Below are 22,942 nucleotides of genomic sequence, written 5' to 3' on the forward strand. Positions count from 1 at the left end.
TTGCCTAAGCCTGAAGAAAATGATGGAGCAAATATTAAGTGTGCCATGAGCGTGTCTCCTTCCCAGAGGTGGCTGTTCAGCTTACCTACTGGGTAATTGTGAGATTAGAGGTGAATATGCTTTGAAATAAGTTTTTAAAATAACCTAGAGATTTTAAATCTTTACCTTCAGTAGATAAGTAGGATCATAGATTCACAGCTGGAAGGGAACTTGGACGTCATCTAGTCCAACCATCTCATTTTACCGAGGAAGAAACTGTGTCCAGGATCAAACTTAGTAGTAAGTAGTGGAGCTGGGATTTGAACCCAGGTCTTCTTACTCCAAATCCAATACTTTTTTTCCATTCTACTTCACTTGCCTCAATTTTTATTATCTCTAACTTCAGGCCTGCCATTTCAGTCATGCCTCATTTTAATGACCTGCGATTATGGGTTTGGTTATTTCCTTCAGTAATGCTAATCACAACCTGTCTCCGACTTATTAGATGGTCTTTGAAGGGTTTTGTAGCTGAAAAATATCCTCATATGGCCAACCCATGAGGAGCTTCTCTGAACTGAGCTGTGCTCAGACTAGGATAGCAGACAGACATTGTCTATCTTGTACTTGGTGGCTAGGTTGTACTAGAACTTGTATTCTGCTGAGAAGTCAGTTTGCTCCCTGTTGTGATGAGGCATCAAATGAAGACTTGATTGTGTGTAATTAGACGGGATTTTCATTTGGCGTAATTGTAGATCATTGGTGCCGATGGGTAGTTTTGTAAATGTGATGTCTTCCTTAAGGCAGTTGACCATATCTGGAGGCTATTAAACAATGTCTACCTCATTCGACCTTCTGAATAATAGAGAGGTTACATGGTGCCCTGAAAAGAACACTGAAACTGACTTGGAAGTTTCAAGGAAATGGGTTTGAATCCTTACTCTGTTGCTTTGAGGCTGTGTGCCCTGGAGGGATGTTGAAAGAGGGTCTCCTGAAGTCTTGAACCTGAGCACTTAAATACCTATGTGATCTAGACTTAATGTTGCTAAAGTTGTCTCTAGACTTTGATTTCTTCATTTGTAAAATGAGGGGATTCGATTAGGTGATCTCTGCTGTCTTTTCTACCTCAGAAGTTTGTGATCCCATGTAACCTCTCTATTATTCACATAAATACACACACACATCTATCTATCTATCTATCTATCTATCTATCTATCTGTCTGTCTGTCTGTCTGTCTGTCTGTCTGTCCGTCCGTCCGTCCGTCCGTCCGTCCGTCCGTCCGTCCGTCCGTCCGTCCGTCCGTCCCTCCCTCCCTCCCTCCCTCCCTCCCTCCCTCCCTCCATCCATCCATCCATCCATCCATCCATCCATCCATCCATCCATCTATCTATCTATCTATCTATCTATCTATCTATCTATCTATCTATCTATTTTGTGGGGCATTGAGGGTTAAGTGACTTGCCCAGGGTCACACAGCTCATAAGTGTCAAGTGTCTGATACTGGATTTGAACTCAGGTCTTCCTGAATACAGGGCTGGTGCTCTATCCACTGAGCCACCTAGCTACCTCAATACCATATTTTTCTTTTACTTTTTTTTGCCCACTTAAAAAAATCACCCCGTTGATATCTTAACAATGAGTTTTATTTAGCCAGCAGTTAAATTTCATATTTAACCAGGGAATTAGTGGGGAAATGTTCTGGGAAGAAAAAGATGACTGGGAGAGTTAAGGGGTCCTTTTAACTTTACTGATTCTCTTCAGTGAACTGACTTTTCTGTCCTTCAATTCAGCCAGTGTGATGCTACTTTCTTCACCAGAGATTAGTTAAATTAAACAATAATCAGGCTGAACCCTTTCTTGGACATGTTTCAAAGATTGAAGTTATAGATAAAAGGAGGGAGACTTTCTTCAAATGCACTAAATGAGAAGTAGTAAAAAAATTAAATTGGTAGCATGACAGAATTTGCTGTGTTGGTAATCAGGGTTTATAACCTGTGTTGCCATAAACATGCTGGAGTAAGAATATGCAAGCCTCAGCTCGTTTCTCTTGAGTAATGTTTACAGTTGCACAGGTAGATGACAAAACGTTTATTTCAAGTAAAGTATTAACTACCTACTATGTGCTAGGTACTGTGTTAAAAGCTAGAGTTACAAAGAAAGGCTAAAAATAGTGCCTGGGCTCAAGGAGTTTATGAAGGTCGAAGGGGGTAGACATTCTGCAAACAATTATGTAGAAACAAGATACAGACAGGATAAATGGAAGATAATAATAATAATAGCTTGTAATATATAGCACTTTATATTATATCATACGTATATTATTAATATTATTTATTATATAATATTATTACATATATCACTATGGGTATGCAATGTTATACATGTTATCTCATAGCAACTTTGTGGGACAGGTGAAATATTATCCCAATTTTGCATGCGGAGAAACTGTGGCTGAGGGAGATTAAATGTTTTGCCCAGGATCATACAGCTAGTAAGTGTGTCTGAGGTAGGATTTGAACTTGGGTCATGATGACTCCAACTGTAGTGTTCTGCATTGATAATCTTGGAGGGAAGGTACTAGCATTAAGGGAAATCAAGAAGGACTTCCTGCAGGAGGTGAAATTTTAGTTGGGACCCAAAGGAATCCAGGGAAGTTTGGAGGCAGGTGGGGAGGAAGAGAATTCCAGGCATGGATAGGCCAACCAAATGAGGGATTTCTAAGGATGGAGACACGGGAATGTTTGTATGAAGCAGGAAGCACCCAGTGTACAGGAGGAGAGTGAAAATTAGTGAGAAGGGGGCAGTTAGGTGGCACAGTGGATAAAACACCAGCCCTGGATTCAGGAGGACCTGAGTTCAAATCCAGTCTCAGACACTTGACACTAGCTGTGTGACCCTGGGCAAGTCACTTAACCCTCATTGCCCCCCCCCCCCAAAAAAAAAGAAAATTAGTGAGAAGATGGGATGGAATGGGGTCACTTTTTTGTTTGTTTGTTTTTTTAATTTTTTGGGGTGAGGCATTTGGGGTTAAGTGACTTGCCCAGGGTCACAGCTAGTAAGTGTCAAGTGTCTGAATCCAGATTTGAACTCAGGTCCTCCTGAATCCAGGGCTGGTACTTTTATCCACTGTGCTACACCTAGCTGCCCCTGGGGTCACTTGTACATGAAGAAGGTTTTACCTTGGCAAGCACCAAGCCCACCTCTCCATATGAGACAAGGTTGGTGGAAGCCATTGAAGTATTTGTTTCTCAGCTTATCAACTTTTGACCAAATCCATTGCTTGAGACAAACCTATCATTGTTTTCAATCATAGACCTAGAGCTGGAAGGCATCTAAGAAATCTTCTACTCTAGTTCCCTCATTTACACATGAGAAGCAGCCTCAGGAGGTGACAATTTACTTATTTAGAGTCACATAGGTAAGAATTCTGATGCAGGTTTTGAACTCCAGTCTCCTGACTCCAGAGTCAGGTTTTTTTGTTTGTTTTGTTTTGTTTTGTTTTGTTTTGTTTTGTTTTGTTTTGTTTTGTTTTGTTTTGTTTTGTTTTCCCTTTGCTACACTGAATCATGTTTAGGCCAACTCCTTCTGTCCGCTGGTATTGAATAAGCACCTACTATGTTCTATGTATTGGGAATACAAGTACAAAGAAGGAAATGATCCTTCTTCAGATGGAGCCTCATAGATTTAATTTGATAAGATATAGAGCTGGGAGGGCCTTGAAGATCACCTAGGCTAACCTGTTATTAGATTTTAGAGCTACAGAGAACCTCAGAGACCATCTTGTTTAACATCCTCATTTTATAGTTGAGAAAAATTGAGGCCTACAGAGATATGCCTCTGTCTAGATCAAACCTGTCATAAGTGTTGGGTACAATTTCAGTCCGTGTCCTTGCACTTTCCCCTGTTCCATACTGCCTTGTAGTCTTTGAAGCAAACCATTCAAACCACTTACTTTGGACTAATTTCAGCTTTTGGCTATAGATGGGTTCTGTCTGATTATTATCTCTGTCATTAACTAGCTGTGTGACCTCAGACAAGTCACTTGATTTCTCCTGAGCTTCCCTTTTCTCATCTGTGAAATGAAATTTTGGCCTAAATGACCCCTAAGGGTCCTTTCCAGCTATACCGTTCTCTGATTTTAATGCCAATTTGAGGCTTCATAATGCAGAGCAGAGATGAGAGTGATCAGGCCGCATTATGCATCGCTCAGAGCCCTGTTGATGCTCACATAGACCTTGGGGGCATAGACTGCTGGAGATGTCAGTACTGAATTATGCAAGGGAGAAGGCCACATGGCACACTTCCAAGGCTTGGGTACCTTGTGCATCCTGGCTTGCAGGTCTCCATGGAATTAGTGGTCCTGTTTCCATCTGTTGGAGCTAAATGTAAGATGAAGGGAAATTCAGATGCTTCAGGTTTTCTATCAGCCACTGACCAATTTTTTTAAAAAAAGGATGCTGTGTTTTCTGTCCTGCATTCCAGTGTTTCCACACCCAAGCTGGCTCAGAGGCAGATGCTCCAAGTGCTTAATTGGAGAATCCATTAAAACTTGGAGAGGTAGCATTTTTCTGTTTGTCTCTGAGGGCTATCACCTTAGCCACTTGAGTGTAATCCTTCACCGATTTGGCTTAGAGTCATCCATATGTAAAATTTTAAAAAAGAGGCTCCATTATAACTTTTGGGGATGGATGGTAACTAATTGCTCACTGATTAAGTATTCTGAGTAAAGGTCCTTTTGAGCTAGCTTTAATAAGTAAATATATGTTTAGCAGCCATTGTATATGAGTAATTATTGTGTCCAAATCTAAAAAGGCAACCAAAAAAAAAAAAAAAAAGCTTTGTAGGTTAAACATATTCCCAGCCGTCTTATTTGCACTGTTAATTTCCTTTAAAAACCCTGTCTTCATAGGTAGTACAAAGGTAAACTTTAGGGAATTCTTATTTCCATTAATGGGGCCCTGAATTAATGAGGTTTCACTGTGTCAGGGCTATAGAGCTAAAGGAAGAATTTATTTGACACTCTCACATTTAGGGCTTTTCAAGTTCTAGTGGCTCTGTAAAGACCACTTCTCACTTGCATGTATTGTCATATATTGGAACCCTTATGTAGTGAACCAATTTATTCTTTTTTTGTTTTGTTTTGTTTTGTTTTGTTTTGTTTTGTTTTGTTTTGTTTTGTTTTGTTTTGTTTTGTGGGGAAATGAGTGTTAAGTGACTTGCCCAGGGTCACACAACTAGTGTCAAGTGTCTGAGGCTGGATTTGAACTCAGGTCCTCCTGAATCCAAGGCCATTGCTTTATCCACTGCTCCACCTAGCTGCCCCTAAACCAATTTATTCTGCTTTTTTTTTTTTTAGTGAGGCAATTGGGGTTAAGTGACTTGCCCAGGGTCACACAGCTAGTAAGTGTTAAGTGTCTGAGGCTGGATTTGAACTCAGGTACTCCTGACTCTATGGCCGGTGCTTTATCCACTGTGCCACCTAGCTGCCCAAACCAATTTATTCTTTCAGCGAATATCTGAGTGCTTATGGATAATGATAATCATAGACTTGATATTTTCAGCCTGGCCAGAATCTGCTAGATTCCATTTAATGATTACTGTGAACTCTGAATAGCTGGCTAGCATTTATATAATAATGCTTGAAGCTTTTACAAATATTATCTCATTTGATCCTCATAACCACCATGGGAGAAAGAGCTATTATCCCCATTTTGCAGATGAGGAAATTGTTGCTGATAGAAGTTGTGACTTGACCAGGGGCACACAGCTAAGTCTCTAAGGTTGAATTTGAACTTAGCTCTTCCTCAGTTACAAGTCCAGTGCATAACATTGTCCCACCTAGCTGACAATCATAGACCTGCCTCTCAGAAGTGGGAGGGCTTTGTTTGTTATCAGCTTTTTCCTGGACAGGAATCAGTTCAGAGATCACTTATTAAGTATTGCCTCTGTGCAGGGTACCTCACCACATGCTAGATAATTGGCTGTCTGATCTTTACTTGATGGCTGACCTTCAGAGATGGGAAAGTCACTCCCTCCCAAAGCAGCCTATTCCATTCTGGATATCTAATTTTTCATAAATTCTTGCTTATCAATGAGTTTAAATCTGCCTCTGTAACTTCACCCATTAATCCTAGTTCTGCCCTTTGGGGCTAAGAAATAATAAACCTAATCCCTTTCCCACATATAACCCTTCAGATATTTGAAGTCAGCTCTCATTTCTATGCTTTTTTTCTGCTCTTACTTCTGTCCTTGCACTGCCCTCCCCACCCCCAGCCTCCTTGCTCTATATTAAACAAATATCTCATAGTATTAAAAATAAATAAAATTTATCAATAACCTTTGGTTTTTATATCATCTAAATTTCTCCCTGCATCTTTTCCCCTTCTATAATCCCTCCCATAGGGCTATCTTAATAAAGAATTTTTTATTAGATTGTAAGCACAGAAACTGTCCTTTGCCTTTTTTTGCATCCCTGGTGCTTAGCATTGTGCCTGTTACATAGTAGGTATTTAATAAATCTTTATTGATTGGTTATTAAAGAAAATAAGACAAAAATCAGCAAATCCCAACAATACATTGAAAAAATATTTTTGTATGTGTATTTTTTTTTTTGGTGGGGCAATGAGGAGTAAGTGACTTGCCCAGGGTCACACAGCTAGTAAGTGTCAAGTGTCTGAGGTTAAATTTGAACTCAGGTCCTCCTGAATCCAGGACTAGTGTTTTATCCACTGCACCACCTAGCTGCCCCTGAAAAAAAAGATTATTAAAGGCAGTATTTCACACCTGGGGACCCTAACCTCTTCAAAGAGTTGAGAGATGTCTTAGGAGCTCCTATGTCTGTAGCCCATGGTCCTCCAACCACACCTCTTCTGTATGGTTTCAAATTCTATCATTATCCTGGCTACCATTTTCTACCTTGTCAGTGTTATCTTACTTAAATTATGGCATCTAGGACCAAATATGACATGATATGGATATTCACATATATTTAGATTGGCCAGGTGCAATGTAACCTCCCTTTTTCTTTATTTTAATGCAGCTCACGCTTGCATTACCAAGATAGCAACACTAATACTATATGTTATTAATGAGTCTTTATCAATGGACAGAGGTTATATACTTGAATTCCCATTGTTGTTTGAGTTAGGGATCTACCTGTTTTTCTCCTCCCCCCCCCCAATTTATTAATAGAATGAACAGAGGTAAATTGAAGGGAGCTGGAATAGTGTTGGTACTTGAAGCGTGGATTGACTCTGCCTACTGATAGCATGGAGTCACTTTCATTCCTTTAGAAAGCCTTGACAAAGCAAGATTCCTGGGTGAGGATGGCATGTTATCAGTTTTCTGGTATAGTTTAGAGGATTCTTCTGGCTTATCTTGCTGGACCCAGCTTCCTTCCCTCTCCGCCAACCCATTACTGCTTCTGAGCTGATCCAAAGTTCCACCCAGCCTGTGTCTTCCTGAGTCCTCTACCCCACTTTCTGTTGCGTAGGTTCCCTGTGAGCCTTGTGCGAGCATGCACACACTATTGCTGTGTTTAGAGCAGAAAATCGAGCCAAAAAATTCCGGTTGCATAGAAGACATTGGGCCAGTGCCTTCGTTTCACTGGGTCCCGGTAAGCATTTGTTGAATCAGACTGAACTTTTTCCTGATTTTGCCCTGCTTTGGAAGCCTAGATCAAAAGCAACATATCTTTGCAAATGGTCCACGATGGTGTCTTGCTTCCTAAAGCTCATCGAGGGAAGACATCCGTGTCCCATCCTTGTTTGTAACCTTGCAGTACCTTGGCCTACCTGCTGCAGGAGTAGGTTTTCCAGTGAGAGTGAATGAATGAACATGGGGTATTTTGCTGAGTACTGAGGTTACTTGAGGGTGGAGAACCAGAAAACAACATATTTACCTTGTTGCCAGCATTTTACTTTGAACAAGATAAGTAAGGAAGGGCCCCTTAGGACTTTTAAAGAAGTGCCTGAATGTTTTTTATAGACTATTAATTGGATTGTTAGACTCAATTAAGGTCTGCCAAATCAAAGTGAGACAAGCTCCCTTTGAGATCAGTAGCTTAGTTATTATCCCCATTTGAAAGAAACACAACAAAAAACCAGATGGTGAACCTGAGGTTTAATTGCAAGGTCATCTGAGTTAGCAAGTATTGTATCTCAGAACCTGAACATTGAAAGGACCGAGGGGAACAGGGCAGCCAGAGAACCTGAGTTCACTGTCCAGTTCTTCCTCTTGCTACCTGTGTGATAAAGGGTCAGTTGCTTCGTTCCTCTGGGGAAGTTTCCTCAGTTTCCCCTTTTGTAAAGTGAGAGGCTCTTCAAAGCTCTTGTAGCTTTTAGTCTATGATGCTAGGAGGTCAGTTCTATAGAATCATAGACCCTATACCTATAAGGGACTCAGAAGCCATCTAGTCAAACTCAATGATTTTACAGGAAATTGAGGCCCAGGGCAATTGTGACTTTCCCAAGGCAGTACTGAAGCCCTTTCCTGGCATCTCTCCTTGGCTGGCCTTCCTTCCCCAGGTAGAACATTTCTGGTGGTCATTGTGAGAGCTCAGTGGGATAGCCAAAGTTGTCCTGGGGCAGCAGCTAGACCTGAAGTTCTCCCCCTTTTTTAGAGCCAGGTGGGGAGATCTGATGCCAATATCTGGAGTGAATTTACGAAAAACGAAAAGCATTTTTTTTTTTGCAGGGCAATGGGGGTTAAGTGACTTGCCCAGGGTCACACAGCTAGTTGTGTCAGGTGTCTGAGGCTGGATTTGAACTCAGGTCCTCCTGAATCCAGGGCCAGTGCTTTATCCATTGCACCACCTAGCTGCCCTGAAAAGCATTTTTAAAGTAATAATTATGTGCCCAAGCACTTTGCTAATTGATGGGGATAAAGATACAAAAGCAAAATGGGTCCTGGCTTCAAGGAGATTACATTTAAATGGGAGAAACTTGATTACCACAGCGTAGCTGGGTGGCACAGTGGATTGAATTCATCTTCCTGAGTTCAAATCTGGCCTCACACACTAGCTGTGGGCAAGTCATTTAATCACTTTTGCTTCACTTTCCTCATCTGTAAAATGATCTGGAGAAGGAAATGGCAAACCACTTGAGTATCTTTGCCAAGAAATTTCCAAAAGGGGTCACAAAGAGTCAGACACAACTGAAAAATAAATAAGCAACAACAAACCTGACATTCATGGGAGTGTTGGCCCTGGGGAGGGGAGTTTTGGTCTGTGGAATAACAAAGGTGGTGAGTGGAACTATAGGGCAGTACACAGACATTCCCATTCCAAGAAGTCTTTATCCCTCTTTGTAAGGCAGTATTGTCTGAAATAATGGAGAGAGCATTTGACTTGTAGTCAGGAGACCTGGATTTGAGTTCTGAGTCTGACATTAAACAGATGGGCAAATCCCAACCTCTCTGAGGCTTAGTTTCCTCACTTGTGAAATAAAGGCAATAATAATGTTTACCTATAATAATAAGAATAATGCCTATTTCATAGGGCTGTTGTAGTAATTGGGTGCTGTTATTGGTGTTTTAAAATATATTCTTTTAAAATATATATATATACATATATATATAATTTTATCTTGTTTTTACTGTTATCATTGATATATTTTGTTTTTCTTTCACCTATATTCTCTTTTCCCATCCCCTTCCATATAGTCTTCCTTTATAATAAAGAATGAAGGGGAAGTTAGCAAAACTAACCAACATATTGAAAATGTATAAACAGTATTAAATGCCCCTCTGCCTCTAAAAAGAGATATACCTTTTCATATTTCTTCTTAGTGGCCAGACTTGATCAATTAAATGCAATTAAAAAAAACCCTCTAGCTCTACCAGGTAAGCTGTGCTTTAGGATTACAGCAAACCTATTTCATGTGTTGAAGGGAGGCTGAGGTAAGGGGAGGTGAAATGTGTTCTGCTTCAGGAACCATCATCAAGGGGTCTGAATCCAGATTTAGTTAGGCTAAATTTAATTGGACCTTGGAATGTCTTCTTTAGAGGCTTTGAACCATTTGACCTGTCAAAAATGCATAGGATCATAGATTTAGAGCAAGAAGAAAAACTGTTAATATTGTTCTCTGCATTTAGATACCCTCTGACAGAAACAATACAGACTTATACTTTATTCCTTGACAGATACTTAATTATCCCCTATTTATCCTGTATATGGCTTGTTTCTTCATATGTGTTATCTTGTAATCTTTTGCATTAGATTGTAAGCTTCTTGAGGACAGGGACTGTCTTATGTCTCTTTTTGTATTCCCAGCACTTGGCTCCAGACCTAGCAGTTTATCCACTGCACTACTTAGATGATTTATAGGAATCCAATAATTGGCATATGCAGAGTACATATGCAGAGCAACTGTATCTCTACGCCCCTCCTTCCAGATCACTCCCCTAGAGTAATCAATGGGGTCTTTCCCACAGTTCTATTTGGAGAGTCTAAATTGAATAGGAGAGGTACTTCTTATTGAGTGGGAAGACTTCTCTGGTAGACTCTAATCTCTTCTGGGGATATTGAGAGGAGATTGCCTTTAGGTGGGTCAATATCCAGCTAACTCCACCTGGAGGGTGGAAGATGGGCAGGAGGAGATCAAGGCCCCTATATTAACTAGGTCAGAGATCTTGAGCTATCCCAACCTTCAAACTGGGAAGTAAGGAAGATTTCTTTATTAGGGAAGAGAAAAGCTTGTCTCATTTTCAGTTTTACAAATAAGGTTGCATTAAAAAAAATAATGCTTTCACAAAGGGATCGTAGAGACCACTGAATACAATCCTTATTTTTTATAGAAGGGGAAAGTGAGGCTCAGTGGTTAATGAGTATGCCCTGTATCACACAGTGGAGTAAGTGGGATTTGAACCCAAATCCAAACCCAGCACACTGTACTATGCCCACTTGTGCTTAAAAAGAAGTTTCTGTTTCTAAAAAATAGGCGCATTTATGAAAAGCAACCTTATTCTGGTCAGGCTGTTGTGCCTTAAGAAGTTTCTCTTCTTGTTTACTGCTAGTCACTAGAACCGCCCATGGGACATTTTCTACAGAGTATCCATGGCAAAGTTGACAGGGAATGTGTGGTATCAGAGTCCAGTCCCGGAATAGTCACCATAAACCCGTATCCTGTTGTCAGTTTGATTTTTGCTCTAAAAATAAAAAGAGTTGGGGAACATGGTGAATGTGTGGATTTATTTTGCTGGATGTTCAAGATTGGGTTTTTCTTTTTTTTCATTTGTAGTGGAGAGGGGAGCTATTGATAACTTTTCCAGGAAAAAAAAAAAAGAAAAGAAAAAACACACCAAAAAACAGACAAAGCAGAAAGAAACAAGACAAGCAGGAGATCTGGGAAAGTATCATACTGAATTTGTCAAATATTTTAAAAGAAAAACTTATCATTCACTTCTAGGCCCTGCTCCTCAAAGACCTATAAGTCAATAATTGCTCTTTTATTACTGTTGCACACAATCAACTAAAAATATCTGAAGGGCAGTTATCTCTTCCTCTAAAGCTCCCCTTTCCAAGGCTTAACAACCCACATTCCTTCTAACTTGACTTAATATTTGGATTAATTAATGCTATAGCCTGGAGGTCAGGGAGGTGGGGAAGCATTTCAAAAGTAACCCAATATATGAAAATTTAAAAGAATAGAAATTAATGATTTCACATAATTCTCATATCCTTGATTCTGCTTTGTTCATGAAATGTTAATTTTTGGGTGTCCATTAAGTTGAGAATTTAAAAAAAGGTTTGTTGTTTAGTTGTTTTTCAGTCGTGTCTGACTCTTCATGACCCCATATGGGGTTTTCTTGATAAAGATACTGGATTGGTTTGTTATTTCCTTCTGCAGCTCATTTTAAACATGAGGAAACTGAGTCCAGGGTTGTGACTTACCCAGGGTCACCCAGCTAGTAAGTGTCTGAGGCCAGATTCATCTTTCTAATTGGTATCTAGCCTAGCTTTTTGATGGCTTCAGGGAGTAGTCAACAGAGCATAAAACTAAAAAGGAAGGGGTAAAAGATGTGAAATATACTTTATGGAGTAAAGCAAGTAACCTTCATTCCCTTTGAGTTCTCATTTAGATGAGCCAGAAGAAAGGAACAAATAAGAATTGTAATTAAAACAGAAGTGCTTCCTTTACACAACAGTTTTGAAAAATAAAGTGTTTTGGTGCCTTTTGTTTTTGTTTGTCATTTCCAGATATTACCTTTAATCTTCATTATCTCCCCTTCCTCCCATTGGAAACCTTTCTTGTTATAATAATGATGATGATGATAGTAGTAATAACTAATATTTTTATAGCACCATGATGGCAGGCACTGTGCGAACTAAGCACACTTTACTTTTATCATCTCATTTTATTCTTACAGCCACCCTGGGAGGTGTTGTTGTTGTCACTGTTATCATTATCTTCTTCTTCTACTACTACTGCTACTACTACTGCTACTACTACTGCTACTACTACTGCTACTACTACTGCTACTGCTACTACTACTACTACTACTACTACTACTGCTACTACTACTGCTACTACTACTGCTACTACTACTACTACTACTGCCACTACTACTGCTACTACTACTACTACTACTACTACTACTACTACTACTACTACTACTACTACTACAGTCTAGGTTAAGTGACTTGTCCAGGGTCACAGAGCTAGTGTCAAGTGTCTGATTCCAGGGCCCATGCTTAATCCACTGTACCACCTAGCTGCCCTGCTAGGTATTATTATTATTTTTTTTACATATGAGGAAACTGAGGCAAACAAACTGAAACAAACTGAGGCAAAAACCTGATGGATTATTTGGTGATGCTAACATACTCTCCATTTGAATGATTTCGAAGTGAAAATTTTCATATATTGGGTTGCTTTTGAAATGCTTCCCCACCTCCCTGACCTCCAGGCTGTAGCATTAATTAATCCAAATATTAAGTAAGGTTAGAAGCAATGTGGGATGTTAAGCCTTGGAATGGGGAGATTTAGAGGAAGAGATAACTGCCCTTCAGATATTTTTAGTTGATTGTGTGCAATAGTAATAAAAGAGCAATTATTCACTTATAGGTCTTTGAGGAACAGGGCCTATAAGTGAATGAAGGTCAGGAAGTTTAATTTATGTTTAGAGTTTAATTAGAGTTTAATTTATGCCCCAGATGCATCCTGGGTGGTTACCTTGGGCAAGTCATTTAACCTCCCAGGCCCTCTGGAGCCACTCTCTAAGACTAAGTGGATGTTAGTTTTATGAAAGAAAACAAAAACTGTATAGCTTTTAAATATTTTATACGTATTCTTCTGAATGGAGGCTTGGGAGCCAAACTATAAACTCCTTCCAAAGCCTTCCTTTATGGAGGACTCAGAATTTCCAGCCAACTTCATTCCCATCAGCTCTCCCACTGAGTTTAACCTTTTGGTGCAGCCCCCCACCCCCACCCCTTCCAGCTTCCTTTTGTGTATGGTCACCCTCTTCTCTCCCTCCCCCTTTAGATTGTAAGCTCCTTGAGGGCAAGGACTCTTTTTCTTTTCAGTGCCTAGCTCCTGCCATTATCTTATTTGAACCTCTTTAGGACCCTTTGAACTAGACATTCCCCCATTGATTATTCCATCCATTGGCAGTGACCTTGCTGTTCTGCCTACTAGACACTCCATCTGACTCCAGGCATTTTTCCTGGCTGTGGGATACTTTCCCTCTTTCTCTCCACCTCCTGGCTTCTGCAAAAAGCCTTTCAGGATTCCTCTTCATGCTAGTTTCTTTCATTTACTGATTATCTCCCCTTTATCCTGCATCTGTCTCCTCCCCTTAGATTGTGAGCTACCTGAGGGCAGGGACTGTTTTTGACTTTCTCTAGATCCCTACTGCTAAATAACCCCGAGTGTGAGGAAACCCATGGAAATGTTAGTGAGGTGAAAAAGGAGAAGAAATTAGCCCCCTTCTCCCTACCCTCCATCTCTCTTCCACTAGTTTAGTAGAAAGAACTAAGGATGGTTGGCCTGGGTTCAAGTATATGACCTTGTGCAAATCACCTTTTCTGTACTGTGGAAGGGCTGACTAAGTGACCCACGTGGACGGGTCTCTTCTGCTCAAATATTTTGTGATGTAGATGATTTGGGGGGTTCTTTTCAGTTCTAAAACTGTGGTCCTGAATTACAAGAACAAGCTAGACAGAGACCTTAGAAATCATCTAGTTCCTAGCTTCTTAAACTATGGGTCTTGACCCCAGGTGGTGTAACTGAATGTGGGGGTGGCTGCAGCATTGCTTCTGAACACACAACATGCATACTTTGCACTGTGTGTGCCATCACAGAGACGTGTAGAAAATTTCTCAGGTGAAAAGGGGTCAAGAGTGGGAAAAGTTTAAGAAGTCCTGATCTAGGTTATTCTTTTCATTTTTACAAATGGGGAAACTGAGAGCCAGAGAGGTCAGTCATCCAGCCAGTAAGCATTGAAAGCACTCCACTAATCATTAGGGACACAAAGAATGGCAAAAGACAATCCCTGTTCTCCAGGAGCTCACTGTCTAATCGGGGAGGCAGCAGGGAGCAAACAAGGTACAGACGGGGTATATTGAAGATAATCAGTAGGGGGAAGGCAGTAGCACGATAGCATTATTGCCCAGGATCCCATAAGTGGTAAAGAGTAGAGTTGTAAGGAATAAAGGAGAGGAGACCCAAGATGGAAAGTGCTTGGAAAGATAAGCCATTGATGTTACTTACTATCAGAGGTAACAAGTAGTGGAGACAAAGGAAAGTTCTATGTCAGCTGAGTCTCTGAAATTTAGAAGGTGGTCACTGACATAATGCTGAGATCATTCCAGTGCTTTGTTTTTTTAAACAAAAACCCTGAGCCCTGTTTTAGGAATGCTTGCCGTAGCAATTTGTATGGACTTTACTTTGTTTAGGGGCGGGTATCAAATAAGATGGGGAGGATCGCTGGAGGGGAGGGGGGACATCATTTAGCGGATGACAAGGAACCAGATGAGTATTTAATGTTGTCCTAGCTCACTTGATTAGACTTTGGTCCCTACTCTGTCAGTTTCGTTGTATTCTTCAACCTGTGTGTAGACTGTTCTGTTGGTCTTTGGTGGCTTTTCTCAGTGGGTTGGAGGGAAGAGAATGGATGAATCAATGTAAATCCATTGTCATTGTAAGAAAAATGTATCCAAGTGTGTAACCTATTGATGATGGGTAATACCTTTGTATACTCCATCTCTGATTGTGTGCTCGACCTAAGTTAAGCCATTAAAAGAATTATTAAGTGCATGCTGTATCTACCAGGCACAGTGCTAATCTTTGGAAATACAAACACAGAAAGAGAGTATCTATCTGCCCTTCAAGGATCTTACATTCTAGTAGAGAGGGTGGGGACAACACACAAAAGAAAACTGAAAAGATCATGGAGGAGGATTGGGAGCGTGATGGAGAATGACCTGTGTGGAGCCTGGGGAGGAATGAAGATGTGACTTACCTGGGGGATTTACTTACAGTGGAGGTTCTGGAAGGTCCAGTCAGTCATAGGAAAGGTATACTTCCAGTGTGTGAAGGTCAGGAATAGAGTGAACTTGCAGAGTCTGGAGGCTGCAGGAACATGGCAGAGAAGGCCAGAAAGGAGTGGAGTCTAGAGAGGGAACTTCTCTTACTTTTAGAATAAGATAGCGTTTGCAATAATTCATAGGATGATTGTAGGAAAAAAAAACACTTTAAGAGTTGCATAGTGTAATATAATAATGAGTTGTCATGGCTATACATATGATGAAGGTGTGTATTGAAGGGAATAGAAATAGGAAATTAGTTGGAAATTAGCTCAGTCCCTCTCCTCATGCAGGAATCCCCTTTCAGCTGTTATGGATTCTGAAGTAGAGGTGAGGCAGTGCAGGCTGTCCAGGGAAATGAGACCATCTCTGGAGGAGAGAGATGGAATGTGTGATCCAGGGCTAGGAGATCAGTTTGTCTAGAATGGAGAGTATTCGGAGAATAACATGGAATAATTCTGATCAAGTAAGTGGAAGCCAGATTGTGGAAGGCCTTAGATGGTAGGTTTTGGAGTTGTATTTTTCCCCTAGAAGCAGTAGGGAGTCATAGGAGATTTCTGTGTGAGATTTCTGTAGACTGGTGAACTAGGAATATTAGTATAGAGCAACTGTGTGGTGAATGGATTGGAGGGAGAAGAGTGTCTGGAAGTGAGAAGACTATTTTACTAGTCCAAGGTGAGAAGTGACGGCATGAAATTAGGGTAGAGACCCAAAGTTGAGAAATGATGAATAGCTGGAATGGACAAGACTTGGCAATATTAGATATGGTGTGGTGAAGGAGAGGTTGTTAAAAGATGAATTACTCTTCATACTTGCTGTATCTTTTTAATAGAACATAAGGTCTGTGAAAGCAGGTATATTTTTTTAGTATTTGTCTCTCTAGCAGCTAGCACAACGTTATATACATTTATTTTTGGTGGGAAGGATCAGTGATTCCATGAATTCAGATGCAGGTTAGCAACTCTTGGGGTAACTATAGCCTTAGAGAGTTGTCTGGGCAGCCCTCGAGAGGTTAATTCATTGTCCATGATTATACAGAGCCAGTATCCATCAGAGGTAGGTTTTGAACTCATGTCTTGATAAGTACAAGTCTCCAACTTGTTCTTCTGTTTGTACATCAGGTTGATAGCAGAAGTAAAGCTGTACTTTTACCAAATTTTCCTTCCAAAACGTTCATCTTTTCTTTTCCATCTGGACCAGAATATTTGAGAGGGTTTGAGTGAGTATTCTAAGTTTGTCCTAAAATGATCCCTTTTCCTCATGAAAGTCAAAGTCAACAAGACAACAGTTTCTTTGTTCTGGGGCTGGAAAACAGCTCAGTTCACATAGTAGTTTGAGAGATCTTTTTTAAAGACCCACTAACACAATGTATCTGTGGCACTCGTGTCTGCCCTTAGAGTGGTTATGCATGTTATGCTGACCAGACTGTGGTCTGCCTCTTAAGTTTATGGGACTCATTGTACATCACACTGAGAATGCCCCTATCTCTTGTCCCTGGCCTCTGATTAATTTTTTTTTTCTCCTCTTTTTCTTCCTCCCAGTTAGCTGGAGTTGTTTTTCTTGCTGTTGGACTCTGGGCATGGAGCGAGAAGGTAAGAACACTCTTAAATTGGAGCTCTTTAAATATTTGAAGACAGTAAACATGTCATTCCCAACCCCCACAACCTCCCCCTTCCCCAAAACTCGACACCCCTCAAACCATGAAGCAAGGCAGCCTTTGTCTCTGCTTTTGGCAGGCTTCCAGGGCTGCTATTGACTATAACAAATGCTAGTTCAGACTTGACTTTTCCTCTTTAATTTTTTTTTAAATGTAGCTTCATGCATTATTTGTGCTGGTGTTGAAAATTTTGAATTGATTAAAACCCACACAAAGCCAGTACTTTTAAATATATTTTTTGGCCTTTGAATCATGGGATCTTAGAGTTGGAAGGGCCATTAGTGTTTGTCTTGTCCAATCTCCTTTTCAATGGAGGAATATCCTTCACAAAATTTCTGGTAGATTACCATCCAGCTGCTTCTTTAAACTTTCCCAAGTGATGGAGGGAGCTCACTGTCTCCCTAAAGCAATCCATTCTATTTTGGGAGGATTCCAGTGTGTAGGAAAATTCTTCCTTATGTTGTGCCTAAATCTGCTACCTTGTACCCAAGTATAACTCAAACTTGTATTCTTTCAGGTATTTATTTTTCTAGCATGCTGCTTTCCTAAAATTTTGGTTCCCAGTTTCTATCTGAGGAATCTCAACTGTTTCTTCACCTCCCTCACTGCTGAAGCTTCTAGATATTACTTTTTATCATTAGAGTGTGACTTTGATTATCAAATTGGACCATCAGCCATCTTTATAGGGTTGAAGCTTTAGTGCCTGGGTCTCTTTGTTATGAAAGGTTGCACATTAAACTGCAGAGCTGAGTGTCAGGATCTTTCAAATGATCCTGGCACCAGAGGCAGAGGGATCATATTTAATAACATCTTTATTGGGGTCCAATTCTTTTTTTTTTGTGAGGCAATTGGGGTTAAGTGACTTGCCCAGGGTAAGTAAGTGTTAAGTGTCTGAGGTCGGATTTGAACTCAGGTACTCCTGAATCCAGGGCTGGTGATCTATCCACTGTGCCACCTAGCTGCCCCTTATTGGGGGTCCAATTCTTGTAGTAGCATGATAGTCTTATTTAAAATTGCTTTTAAGGACTAGGTACTGAAAACTTAGTCATATGCTGGAAAGATTACAGAAGCCCTTGAATTCTGATACCTGCTCTGCCATCCTCTCCATGATCTTTTTTGTCCTTATGAACATCAGTTCCCCAGTCTGTAAATTGAAATTAAACTCAATAGATGGATGATCTTTAAAGGTTTATTCTTGCTTCAACATTATTATATGATCCTTGTTTGTACAAGGATCTTTGTGTAATATGAAAAAGCCTTCTTCTCTAGAGTGACTGATGGGGGATTTAGAAGGAAGACTTTCTAGGAGTTTAGGGGTGCCAAGGGTGTCATCTCTGGGCCTATTCTTAGTAGGTCTCCTTTTGGGTGGCAGGCCACAAAATCCCAGCTTAAGTTCTTAAACTTAAGTGTTGGTTTTGAAACTTGTGCAAACCATGGGGTTGTAGCACCATCTTGTGGTAGCTTCATTCTACATCCGCACAAATTGGACCATATGTAATTGGTTAAGAGCAACAGTGTCTTCTGAATTTACAGAGAGGCTGAAGAAACCTTACCTGGTGATGATAATGCTGATTCTCCTTCTTCTGATTTGTTTTTTATTAGGGAGAACGAATGATCAGATCCCACTTTCTCACGTGGATTAGCTGAGACTGCTAAATGCCAGTCAGGAAGCCTTAAATCCATTGTCCTTTTTCCCCTCCCACTTTTAAGTGCTTTCATTTTTTTCATCAAGGACAACATGGAACCTTTCTCTTCTCTATAAGTTGGGATGAATGTTTGTCATTGAGAGACAGTGTGGTGTAGTGGTTTGCACACTGGGCCTGGCATCAGACCAACATTTGAATCCTTTTTCAGTAGTAGTATAGTAGTTATATGACCCTATGTAAATAACCACTCTGGGTTTCATTTTCCTCACCTGTCAAATGAGTGTATTGGACTTAATTACCTCAAAGAAGCCTCTTCGATGGGGCAGCTAGGTGGTACAGTGGATAAAGCACCAGCCCTGGATTCAGGAAGATCTGAGATAAAATCTGGCCTCAGACACTTGACACTTACTAGATGTGTGACTCTGGGCAAGTCACTTAACCCTTATTGACCTGCAAAGAAAAAAAAAAAGCCTCTTCGAGCTCCAAACCTGTGGTTGTATAAATTATAGTGATTGATGATGATCTATAAATCATAACAATGATGCTTTTATAATTATGGCAATGATAATAATATTTTCAATTTGATAATCCTATTAATAATAATCTTTAGTCTTCAGATGGTGTAGGAAATGCACATCCCTAATATTTTGATCATCACTGAATACACAGAATATCTGGCCCTTTGGGGGTGGTATGAGGGAAGGGAAAGGTGCAGGCCCTGCCTTCCAAAGCTTGATACCCAGAAAACCAATACAGGAGAGAATGTGATTAATCTTCTCTGGTACATATTCCCTTTGCTGTCATTCCCTTCCCTCTTATTCTTAGGTTAGGCCCCATCTCAGCCTCCATAAAGTTATCAAATGAATATCCCAAATGCTCAAAACCCATCAACCACTCCCCCATCTGTAAATTGAAATTAAACTCAGTAGTTGAGCCCCCCCCATCTGTTTCTGACCCATATTTTCAGTCTTACTTCATAATATCTGTATTTCACATAGTCTCCTGTCCAGCCATGGGCCCAGCCAGCTGTTCTGGTATGTTATTCCATATTCACTTACCTCTACATTTGTGCATACTGGCCCTCATCTGTGGAAAGGAAGAACTCACTCTGCATCCTAACTTAAAAATCCTTGCCTTCTTTTTTATATAAATATTTTATTATTTTCCAGTTACAAGTAGAGATAGTTTTCAACATTTGTTTTTATAAGATTTCTAGTTTCAAATTTTTCTGCCTCCCTTCCCTCCCTCCCTTCTCTCCAAGACATCAAGTAATCTGATATAGGTTATATTTGTACAATCACATTAAACATATTTCTGCATTAGTCATAATGTGAAAGAAGAATCAGAGCAAAAAAGGAAAAACCTCAAAAAAGAAAACAACAACAACAAAAAACAATAGAAATAGTATGGTTTGATTTGCATCTAGATTCCACAGTTCTTTTTTTTTTCTGGATTTGGAGAACATTTTCCATCATGAGTCCCTTGGAACTATTCTGGACCATTGCATTGCTGAGAGGAATCAGGTCCATCATGGTTGATCAACACACAATGTTGTTGACACTTTGTACAGTGTTCTCCTGGCTCCGCTCATCTCACTCATCATCAGTTCATGCAAATCCTTCCAGGCTTATCTGAAATCCACCTGCTCATCGTTTCTCATAGCACAATAGTATTTCAAGGCTACCTTCTTCAGGAAGTCTTCTCTGTTTTTTCCTTCCTCATATTTTTCTAGATTACTTTGTCTGCATTTCTTCTTTGTTTTTTTCCCCCCACACTCTTGTATCATGCTTATCTATGTGTACGTCATCTCTCTGTTTCCCGTCTTTCTCCCCTGCCTCTCCCAACCTGCCTCATTGGATTACACGTTTCTTGGAGGGACTTGCTTTTCCCCCTTATCTTTTTATTCCTAGTCCCTAGCAAAATGGTTGCATTTAGTGTTTTTTTTTTGTTTTTGTTTTTGTTTTATTTGGTTTGGTTTTTTTTTAGTGAGGCAATTGGGGTTAAGTGACTTGCCCAGGGTCACACAGCTAGTAAGTGTTAAGTGTCTGAGGCCAGATTTGAACTCAGGTACTCCTGACTCCAGGGCCGGTGCTCTATCCACTGCACCACCTAGCTGCTCCGGGTATTTAATAAATATATATTAAATGGTTGAATTCAAAGGATGGTGGGTTAGGGGTGGATGATAATTACTGTATGAGTTGGAGTAATAAGAAGACTTCATAAAAAAGGAAGGTGCCCCTGCACCCTAAGGTGATGATTTCCTTTATAGTTAACCCTTATGACTGTGACATTTCCTTTGAAAGGTTATGAGCCCCCTGAAGGCAGGGAACGTGTGTATTTAGCTGAATTCATACAGCTTGTGAGGAGATCTCCTTTAGAGATGCTTTTCACCTGCCTTTCTGCTGGGGTTGATGCTCTGCTGTCTCTTTGTCTCTCCAGGGCGTGCTCTCAGACCTGACCAAAGTGACTCGTCTCCATGGTGTGGATCCTGTCGTGCTGGTCCTGATGGTGGGAGTGGTGATGTTCACTTTGGGCTTCGCTGGTTGTGTGGGGGCCCTGAGGGAAAACATCTGCCTCTTACAGTTTGTAAGTAACCTTTGCCCAGGTATATGGGGACTGCAGTGGGGAATGGAGGAGGGGGAAAGGGGAGCAGATTTCCCTGTTTAGCTAGAACACTAGGAATGGGGGTCAGGTTGGAAGTTGGGTGCTTATAGCAGTCAGTCTCCACTAGCCAATCACAGTCTACCAATTATTGCTTTTGAGGACTTTAACTCGGTTAGTAGTAGAGCTATTTACTGCTCCCTCCAACCCACCCCCAACACACCCATACCTCTAGGACACATGGAAGACATCCAGTGGGGAGAGGGATGTAGCCAGCAGCAGCGCTTGTCTCCTTATTAATGATTTAAGATCAATATATAGTGATTTCTTCCTGTTAATTATATTTCCATGTGCCATTCTTTCCTTCCTCCCTTCCCCCTTTACTCCATTAGATATGTAATGCAAAAACCCCCAGACCATCGCTTTTAGATGGAGTTAAATGAGAAATACTTGGAGTTTTGAGAAAATAGAATTACATTTAGATAAATTCATTTTGAAGTGCTTTCAGTTACAATTCAGGAGGATCTGGTGGGGAAACACCTGTTACATTGCTTTGCAGTGTATTATTTTTTTTATATTTATTGAATCATTCTGTATTCCCTGTTCTGAATTTAGATAGCACACATTGAATGTTTTATGTTCTTCTCTCCTCTCTACCCTGGCTGGTCTTTACAGGCCTGCCAGCTAGAACATTTTCCAATTCTGTGCAAATCTGCAATTTCCCCGTGACTCTTTTGGTGGGTGGAGACTCAGCAAGTCAATTAGCAAGCATGGGAATATGTCCTAAGGGTGAAATTCTGTACTAGAAGTCCTGGGAACTGCAAAACCAGCATGGATCAAGAGGATCTGGGTTCTTATTTGAGCCTCAATGCTTTATCCATGAAATGAATGAGTTGGAATAGTTATTCCCTCCCAATTAGTGATAATATTATCATTAATATAGCAATATATAACAACATGTCAGTAGTATATATATTTTTATATATTATGTATTACATTATATTATATAAAAATGAATATATTGATATGTTATTAATATATTTTTTGTTGTTGTTCAGTCCTTTCAGTCATGTCAGATTCTGCTTGGCAGAGTTACTGGAGTGGTTTGCCATTTCCTTCTCCAGCTCATTTTACAGATGAAGAAACTGAGACAAACAGGGTTAAATGACTTACCCAGGGTCATATGTTTAGGAGGCCAAACTTGAACTCAGGAAAAGGTGCCTTCCTGATTTAAGGCCTGGCACTCTACTGGCCATAGCTGTCCATTAATATGTTACTACACAATAATAATTATACAAATAAATCTGTGATTGTGTCCTATAAAATAGGCCTTGTCCTTATGGAGATTTTGCCCTGGTGGAGATTAAATACTAATCTTTAGGTTTTTAACAAACAAATCCTTTCTGAGGCCCTGAGATAGTGTGGCTAGAGAGCCAGCCTGGAAGACTGAGGTCCAAGTCCGTGTGTCCCTGGGCAAAATACTTAACCTCTCAATGCTCTGGGCCACAGATGTCAAACACTCTGGCCTGGTGTGG

General features: G+C 40.4%; 1 protein-coding gene across 2 annotated transcripts in view; it reads left to right on the plus strand.

Annotated features, from left to right (window-relative positions):
* Window positions 1–22,942, plus strand: part of TSPAN14 (tetraspanin 14) — a 90,442-nt gene that overhangs the window by 52,750 nt on the left and 14,750 nt on the right. For both annotated transcript variants that reach the window (XM_043987359.1, XM_043987358.1), the window contains 2 exons: window positions 17,045–17,095; window positions 21,246–21,392. In XM_043987359.1, coding sequence (XP_043843294.1) covers window positions 17,045–17,095; window positions 21,246–21,392 — 198 coding nt within the window. The remainder of the gene's footprint in view (window positions 1–17,044; window positions 17,096–21,245; window positions 21,393–22,942) is intronic.

Source organism: Dromiciops gliroides, chromosome 2 (assembly GCF_019393635.1).
Source record: "Dromiciops gliroides isolate mDroGli1 chromosome 2, mDroGli1.pri, whole genome shotgun sequence".
Taxonomy (NCBI): Eukaryota; Metazoa; Chordata; class Mammalia; order Microbiotheria; family Microbiotheriidae; genus Dromiciops; species Dromiciops gliroides.